Genomic DNA, 9,577 nt, shown 5'->3' on the forward strand with positions numbered 1-9,577 from the left:
GAACAGCCTATTCGTTCAGAAATTTCTTTCTGTGTCTTACCCTCTTGCTTGAGGGTGTCGATGATGGCCTTCTGGACAGCAGTCAGGTCAGCAGTCTTACTCATGATTGTGGTTTTGAGTAATGAACCAGGCTGGAAGTTTTTTAAAAGCCTCAGGAATCTTTTGCAGGTGTTTAGAGTTACTTTGTTGATTCAGATGATTAGGTTCATTGCTCGTTCAGAGAACCTTTCCATGATATGCTAATTTTTTGAGACAGGGATTTTGGGTTTTCATGAACTGTATGCCAAAATCATCAGTATTAAAACAATAAAAGACCTGAAATATTTCAGTTGGTGTTCAATGAATCTAAAATATGTGATAGTTTAATTTTTATCAAAATAATTATGGAAAATAATTAACTTCATCACAATATGCTAATTTTTTTTGAAGGACCTGTACACACAGGTCTTGTGTAATACTCATCATGTAAGTTGCAGAAATTTGGAAAAATGAGTTTTGAAATTACAGGTAGAAAAGAATGAAAATTACATTTAGAAACGCACATACGCACAGGTCCTGCGTAATACTCAAAATGTAAGGTGCAGGAATAGGGAGGACTGAGTATTGAAATTACAAGTACAGAAGGATAAGTCGCATTTGGGAGTGCACAAACACACAGGTCTTGTGTAATACTGAAAATGTAAGGTGTATAGGGAGGACTGTTTTCTACATTAGCAACAAACTCACATTTAGTGAGTGTTCTTTACATTTCAGATTTCCAAAGATGAACTGTGTCAGGTCTGGTGACGTGGATGTATGCAGATGCTGTTCAACCAACCCCCCAGAGGTAATTTTGGTCTCCGACAACCAACTTAGTTTCTTATATAAAGTTGTTGAAATAATATTAAGTACTCTTCAAACACACAGGTCTTGTGTAATACTCATCGTATAAGGTGCAGAAATTTGGAGGACTGAGTTTTGAATTTACAGGTAGAAAAGAATAAAAGTTAAATTTAGATGCACACAGACACATGGATCCTGTGTAATACTCAACTGGACAAGTTCATATATTAGGTGGACATTGTTTATTTTTATTTTTTTAGAAACAATCATTCAGTGTTCATCCCTTCATTTTAACTCTCCATAGAGATGCCTTGTCAGGCTGCTGAGTTGGATGCATGCAAATTATTTTCTGGCAACTCACCTGACAAACATAAGTTTTATCTCAATGACCTTTTTATTTTCTAAAATAGTCATGAGAATATTAAGTATTGTTCAAACACATGGTTATTACGATTCAAAAACAATGAATCAAAACGATTCATTGGTTTTGATACTCTACACTACTCAAGTGTCAGGATCAAATTCTTATCTTAAGATTACACTTTTTTTGGTTAACTGTGTGTGTGTGATCATGATCTCATCCATGATGAAATGTAAAGTTTAGAAAAATGTGTTTTATGTGAGGGACTTTTTCACCTCTGAAATGGAGTGGTGTGTGATGTAAAGGTAATTTTTTTGAGAATAGGAATTGGGTTAATCTTTTGAATGTGATCCCACAGGAACACTTCTAAAATATTTCCATGTGTAGCTGTGCTGTATGTTGAAATTGAGTCATAGTGCAGCACAGACTTTTTAAATACTTATGCTTCCTCCCTTTGTCAATTCTTATTTTTCTCTGTCTAGTTTGCAACCAGTCCTGGCACAAAATGTGTTATCGTAAATAAAAGGAGGATATCACTGAATTTAAGTGGTAAGTTTTTAGTGGAAATATTCTTGCTGAACTGCTTTCAATGTATACAAAATATGTTTTTAATAAACAGGTCTGTCCAGAACAAAGTTCAAGTGAGGTGACATCATCAGAAGAGGAGTATGTTCCTGATTCCGTAGATTCAGACATCTCATGGGATGACAGATGCACGCCACAGAAATATGGACTAGTTATAGTCCATATTTCCATGTTTGGACTTCTTAATGCACATAAATTGTAAGTTTTTTGTATGTGTACGCCATGGTCCTGATAAATAAAATTGGCCCAGACAATTACTCTTGGTGTCATGGGCGGAGCCAAACACCTCATTATCATTTGTCCCTTTAATACAGCATTGCATCAGGTTCTTGTATTTTGAGTTCTGATGTGTGTATCTAAATTTTTAAGTGAGATCTATGTTGTGTAGCACTAACAAGATTTTTGACAACTTACTACGTCTTTCTAGCATAAGTGGAAATGGGTGTCCGTTTAGTGTGGCAAAAAACTGGTTTGAAAAAAGTGTCCCGCTAATACACCAAAACCCGTATGTGTGTATATTTGCCTTTGAATGTTAAGTTTTATACTTGAATTTTTGGCAATGTTGAGAGGTTTTATTTTGACTCTTTGCATTATTTGGCCTCTTCAGAGCCTTCATATGTTTCGGTGATCGGCCCTCATGGGTGATCGGAATCGGCAGGAATAAACCTGATCGGCACATCTCTTATATGTATAATCAGTGACGTGCGGTGAGGTTCGTAGCTGGTGAGGCACCGACTTAATTATAATTGGATTTACAAATCTAGACCCCCTGCATGTTATTGTTTACATAAGGAAATTTCACGCATGCGTACAATGCAGGAGGGCAAAAAGTCATGTGATGCTTAACCGCGCCGCCGCAGGATAATTCCGTTTTCTCAATCAAACTTAGACATGTACATATTAATTTCATGCTGTGCTTAACAACAAAGGGAGAAACCGTTAAAGTACAACTCAAAACCACGTCTTTTTGATCACGGCCAATCACCAATACCGATCACATGACTATAATTTTTTTAATCATAAGCACTACCGGTTGCAGTATGTGGAAAAAGGAACCATGAATTCACCTTAATTTAGACAAAAACTTGTTTATAATAACTTTTTCCAAGAAAAAAACAAAACGGGCATTGTGCAAATTGTACTGCTATCAGTAATACCATCTTCAACAGACAGAAAACATGAAGGCTCTGAAGAGGCCAAATATGCAAAGAGTCAAAATAAAACTTCTCAACATTGCCAAAAAATTCAAGTATAAAACTTAACATTAAAAGGCAAATWCAGGTTCCATTACAATAAACAATCCTGAGTTACTGAATGAAAACTTCCTGATAGCATGGCTAGCTGTTTACTGCTGGCTCTGATTGGCTGTTTCTGACTGAGCGGAGTAATTATGCAGAACAGGGAGGAGGCAGAGAGATCGATTATTTTTTCAGAGATTATCTGTCTCATGTTAGGACAGCGAAAGTTTTAATCCATATGTAAAAGTTTGTTTTTTCAAGTTAGATGCTGCAGCTTTAAACAGAGGTTCGGTGTGAGAGTTCACTACCAGGTGGCGCGGAAGCGGCGCTCTGTCTGTGAAATATTACTACCTGTAGCGTGTAGCAGCGGTTCAACAGCGAGAGCAGAACCAGCGTCTTACATCGCAGCTCGAAGACTTAAATTATTTTGAGGTCTATTTGTTTAGCTTTCTGGCTTTCTGACCGTCATGCTAATCCGGGTGAGTGTTTGTAGCTGTGCGCTGCTTTACCTGCTATCTGATCGATCCATATGTCTTTTTTTATTTTTTTACTGCAGTGAGCCTCGATATAGTAAAACTCCGTCAGGTATGGCATTGTTTTTATGCCATATTAGATTCGTCTTGTTGATGCATTTTGACTTGCTTCACTCCACGTGCTTCAATTTTCCGCCGCAACATGCAAACGTCCCCATTCACTCAGTGCTTTATAGTTCCACACAACATCGCTCAGGATTTGTTGCTGCGCATTTGCAAAGTATGAAGGACAGAGGAGACCAGCTGCACAGGCAGGCTGCGAAATGAGACGCAGGTGATCGGTTTGTGTGATCGGCAACAAGAGACCGTGATCGGCGATCACCGATCATACACTTTACTATTTTTTTTTTATATCAAAAAGTTTTGATCACTACTCGGTTTTTGTTTGACATGATTTTTTTTTGCTTTGATTACTACTTTTTTTGTTTTACGTGATCTTTTTTTGATTGAATAATTGTGAAACAAATCTAACTCCATAGATTAGGGTCACTGGAAAAAAGTCAGAATTCTGACTTTAATCTCAGAATTCTGAGATTATGAATTAATTATGAACTCGTTTTGAGATGTTTTTAGTAATAAGAATTTGTTAATTTCAATAGAAAATGTAATAAGTAAGGAACAACAAATAGAACAGTTAGAAAACACCTGTTGATACCATTAAAAATGTTTAAAAATGACTAGAAACATCTTAAATAAATACTATCTGGGGAGTTGTAGTCAAAATGTTGAAATGTTCAACATAGGAAATGATTGCATGATTGTTAGGGTTGTGTAGTTAAAGTTTGCTGTTAGTAATTACTTCAAGTGAACTTAGTGCAATAACAAAGCATATTATGTTAAATTATTCTGTATACGTACATATGTATGGTAAACTTATGCCAGTGAATTGGTTTTCATAGAGTTAAGAATAAATCATGTATTTTACATCATTTGCTTGTACTGGTAGGGTTTGTAATTGAAAGAAAAAAACACTGGCTGGTGAAATATCTGAGTGGCCAGTAAAAAATCACCGGCCACTCTGCAGGGCATGTTTCAGGGGTGGGCATTTTTAATTCACTGTTTGTAATGGTACTTCTACAGTCATCCCCAGAGCAGAACTTCAAATTTTAAATTCATTGGAATTTTATCATCTGCTTTTGTGTTCAAAGTACAAAATACGTATGGATTTTTTTTTCTATGTAATATGCATGTTTTTTTGTGTCCCTGCAGGAGGAGTCAAAAGTGGATTTTGAACACTTTCCCTCCACAAGCCTTCCGGACCTCATCAGCACCTGCAGATCCTCTTCCTCCCTGTTTCAGGCTGCACCCCCCTGCTTTTCCCAGACCCTCAGTAGTACCGCTGGTCTTAACAATTCCTCCCTGGTAAACTCAGATTATTTAACATATGAGTGGAAGTTTATTGTCATAGTACTAAAATCACAGAAATAACCTGCATTTCATTATTGTAAATGAGAATTTGTTTTCAATAAGCAGTGTTGACTCTATAGAAAACCACTACCAACATTGGCTCACAGTAAATGTGCCGAAGGCAGGTATGCAGTCGAACACTTTGAGTATAGTTTCTTTGAGAAAACCCCCAAAGGGTATCTAGAACATTTCTATACTTTCTAACAAAGTAGGATTATGAAAACTGCAGGGCATGTTTTCATGGACAGCTCTTTCTCTGTCATATAATTTTATCTTTAATATTTTTAGTTGAAATAGAAACACTTGTACAATTTTATTTTATGTAATTCTATTTTTTATATTACTATTGACACCGATCATAATCGGCCGATTTCCGTGAAAAAGTGTATGATCGGTGATCGGCGATCATTGGCTCTTGTTGCCGATCACACAAACCGATCACCTGCATCTCATTTCGCAGCCTGCCTGTGCAGCTGGTCTCCTCTTTCCTTCACACTGCGCAAACGCGCAGCAACAAATCCTAAGCGATGTGGAACTATAATGCACTGAGTGACTGGGGAAGTTTGCGTGTTGTGGCGGAAAATTGAAGCACGTCAAAATGCATCAACACAACGAATCTAATATGGCATAAAAACAATGCCATACTTGACGGAGTTTGGCTACATCGAGGCTCACTTCAGTAAAAAAGACATATGGAGGATCAGATAGCAGGTAAAGCAGCGCACAGCTACAAACACTCACCCAGATTAGCATGACGGTCCCCGCAAAATTATTGAAGTCTTCGAGCTGCGATGTAAGACGCTGGTTCTGCTCTCGCTGTTGAACCGCTGCTACGCGCTACAGCTAGTAATATTTGACAGACGGAGCGCCGCTAATGCTCCACCTGGTAGTGACTCTCACACCGAACCTCTGCTTAAAGCTGCAGTATCTAACCTGAAAAAAATACATTTTACATTCGTATTAAAACTTTCGCTGTCCTAACATGAGACAGATAATCTCTAAAAAATAATTGATCTCCTCCCTGTTCTGCATAATTACTCCGCTCAGTCAGAAACAGTCACTCAGAACTAGCAGTAATCAGCTAGCCGCCATGCTATCAGGAAGTATTCATTCAGTAACTCTGGATTGTTTATTGTAATGGAACCCGTATTTGCCTTTGAATGTTAAGTTTTATACTTGAATTTTTTTGGCAATGTTGAGAGGTTTTATTTTGGCTCTTTGCATTATTTAGACTCTTCGGAGCCTTCATATGTTATCAGTCTGTTAAAGATATTTGCACAATGCCTGTTTTGTTTAGTTTTCTTCTTGGAAAAAGGGATTAAAAACAAGTTTTTGTCTAAATTAAGGTGAATTCATGGTTCCTTTTTCCACATAATGTAGTGTTTATGATAAAAAAAAAAAGAAAAATAATGTGATCGGTATCGGTGATCAGTATCGGTGATCGGCCCTCATGGGTGATCGGTATCGGTATCGGCAGGAAAAAACCTGATCGGCACATCTCTACTATTAACTGGATAACTGGAGCAGCATGTTTAGCTTTTGCCATTAATCCATCCTGACGGGGCCGGCCAAAGGCACAAGCAAATTAAACAGCCACTTAGGGCCCCAAGGCCACTACGGGGCCCCTTCAGTGGAGCTGATTGTTTTTAGTAATAATTTCTATGCCATTATAATATCAAAAACACAATTTTACTATGAAGTGCTTTGTTTTTACAATAATATATATTTAATCATGTATGTAGAAACAATTTTTGATAGAAATAAAAAACAAAATTGCTCTTGGGGCCCCCTTGTGACCGCGGTAGGTACTGCACGCTTTGCCGGTAACGAGCTGCTGTGCAATGAGCAGAGCGCATCCAAATGTCCAAAGCTCCGGTCAGACGTTAAGTAAGGACAACAATGTCTCAAAAAATAACTTATTCTTCAGGGAGGGAGAAAAGAAAGAGGAAGAATTGAAAAAAAGCCAAGATAAAGGTTTATTTTAATGTGCCTTGTTAATGTAATGTAAAAGATTTGTAAAGCTGCTAATAGAAAATTTGATAGCTAACTGGAACGGTCCAGTTCAGCAGCCAGACAGTTATGTCTTTGTGTTTGTGTGAAACTGAGTTTAAACTTTAAATGAGTTGATTATCATGGTTGGCTCTGTACATTTCTGAGGTATTTTTGGCTTCAAAACGGCATGTTTGATGACAGTAATTAAAACTTCTCAATGTTTGACATTGTCTAGCAAAATGTTTTTACATCAGACTACATAGCTGCTACATCGATGAACTACTCTATCCTGTAGTTAAGCATATGTTGTTTGCTGCTGAGTATAATAATTTTGTGGCTAAAACAAACATTATTTTTACATCAACTTCTAAGTTATGTGAAACTTCTGTTAAAATCATTTGAAGGCTCAGAATCAGTCCAGTACCAATCCACATTCCAGGGAAGAAAAACTCACCTGGTGGTGTAAATTAAAATTTTAGCTATTGGAGTAAAGCTTAATAGGAATTTTTTAATCAAAGAATGTCATGAATATATGTGTATGTATTCCATCTTAAGTTGGGCTGCACCGATTGCAGTTTTCTGGCCGATCCCTGGTTACCGATCTTTAAAAAGCCTGACCTGCCAATTTTGATTTTAACTGAAATGAATTTTTTTTTGTCTGAAATGTTGCTAAATATAGCAAGAAAGTCGCTGAGTTGGCAACAGTGGGATGAATATTGTTAACTGCAAATGTTCAGACCTGACCTCTTGGGCCGGTCTGTCAGTCAAACCTTTCACTGTAGATTAGAAGAGGACAGAGACTGATTTATAAACCTTTGCTGATGAAGATAAGATTAGGGGATAAAATGGGCATCACATGTAAGTATTGGCCAATCATGATCCCCCAAAATTAAGAAAATTGGCGCCCAGAAATCAACTGGTCGATAAATCAGTTGGCCAATAAATATATCCTATATTATACATGTATATGATGTATACAGCACTGTCAGAGATGCAATAAGTTTGTAGCAGGTGTGTGAATGATCTAATGATTGGACTGTAGAATGCAGCCAGTCCAAATTGTTAGCAAAACTAGAGGGCCCCAAAACCAAATTTTGCTCAGGGCCCCATGGAGGCTTGGGCCGGCCCTGCATCCTGATCTGTTCCTGGGCCAGAACATTACCAAAACATTTATTTATTATTAAAATAAATCTAATATACAGTACATTGTTGTTGAACAATTTAGAGAAAATCTGTGTGTTATTGCAGTTATCACCGCTGGAGAACCTAGAGGAATTCAATCAGGGGGAGGCATCAGAAACATGCTGCTGCAGTCCTACACCTATGAAGGTATCCTGCCAATCCCAAGGTAAATCAATACTTTTCTTCCATCCGTCCATCTGTACGTCCAAACATCCATCCAACCATCCATCCATCATAAGTGGAAGGTGGAACATAAGTTCTTCACATAAACAGTTTAGAACTTTAAGACCAAAATGTGCTTTTTCTCTCACCAGCTGGCTGAGATGTACCACATGACACAAAGATATAAAAATTGTAAATGAAACTCTATTGACTTATTTTATTAATAATTATAAAGTGATAGAAAATCTAATGCACTTTCTTCCTCAGTTAGATTCGGACACTGGAAGGAGGTTGCTAGTTTCTCAGTCAGAAGCTAGTTGCAAAGCTGAAATTTGGTTTTAGGACCTCAATGTGAGAAATTGCAGACTGACAAGAGGAACCAAAAAGCACATCTTCTGAAGTTGGAATATTTTTCCTCCAACAACAGATTCCAGAGGTGACACCACAAGCCACCAGATAGTAGTCGGTGGACAGTTACGCACCTCTCTTCTCCCGAGTGTCCAAGACATGTGGCCGCAGATCAGAGCAGTTGATCATTAAACTGCGGCCTGAAGTGTCCTGGTGCCAAGTGCACATATGGACACCCCTATGCTTCAACATGGTGTTTTGTTATGGACAATCCATGACGAGCACATAAGTCCAGCAACATATAATTTTTTTAATATTAGGCAATTCACATAATTATTGCAGTAGAAGCCACTTGCTTGTTAAATACTTCATAAAATATATTTCTCCTATTTGATGTTTATTGTCAATGACATACTTTCAAACAAACGAGGTAATTAGTACAATTTTGTCATTCATTGAACGTTCAGAAATTACAGTGTTTGCAGTGCACCACAGCAAAGGTCAACAAAGGTAAAACAACCCTGAATAGGTGATCACCTCAAAGTCACTCCTATCTTTTTACTCTCTCACTCTTTGTCACTTAAGCACACCCGTTGCCATGGCGATTGACATATTAAGCACCCCTGCTTTAGATCCATGAGAAGGGTACCTATGCCCTATCACATTTCTCATRTTACTTTTTTGGACACTTAAAACGTTTGAAAAAGAAAAACATCTCAATCAATGACTACAACATGTTTCACTACACCAACACCATGTTCAGGCATAAGGGCGCCCATATGTGCACTTGGCACCAGGACACCCTAGGCCGCAGTTCGATGATTGACTTTGTCATCGTCTCATCGGATTTGCGGCCGTATGTCATGGACACTCGGGTGAAGAGAGGTGCGGAGCTGTCCACTGACCACTACCTGGTGGTGAGTTGGCTCCGGTGGTGGGGGAGGAAG

General features: G+C 38.0%; 2 protein-coding genes across 18 annotated transcripts in view; one reads left to right on the forward strand and one right to left on the reverse strand.

The window, feature by feature from the left end:
- The window catches only part of zbtb26 (zinc finger and BTB domain containing 26), a 1,115,122-nt gene that overhangs the window by 996,115 nt on the left and 109,430 nt on the right, over window positions 1–9,577 (reverse strand). The gene's annotated exons all lie outside the window — the stretch shown is intronic.
- pdzd2 (PDZ domain containing 2) overlaps window positions 1–9,577 on the forward strand; it is a 192,590-nt gene that overhangs the window by 81,253 nt on the left and 101,760 nt on the right. For 15 of the 17 annotated variants that reach the window (XM_017306570.1, XM_017306566.1, XM_008417432.2 and 12 more), the window contains 2 exons: window positions 4,749–4,901; window positions 8,187–8,286. The exons of 1 other annotated variant lie outside the window; for it this stretch is intronic. In XM_017306570.1, the coding sequence (XP_017162059.1) occupies window positions 4,749–4,901; window positions 8,187–8,286 (253 nt within the window). The remainder of the gene's footprint in view (window positions 1–4,748; window positions 4,902–8,186; window positions 8,287–9,577) is intronic. One more of the 17 variants, XM_008417433.2, reaches the window with a different exon arrangement.

The sequence above is a fragment of the Poecilia reticulata genome, linkage group LG9 (genome assembly GCF_000633615.1).
Source record: "Poecilia reticulata strain Guanapo linkage group LG9, Guppy_female_1.0+MT, whole genome shotgun sequence".
Taxonomy (NCBI): Eukaryota; Metazoa; Chordata; class Actinopteri; order Cyprinodontiformes; family Poeciliidae; genus Poecilia; species Poecilia reticulata.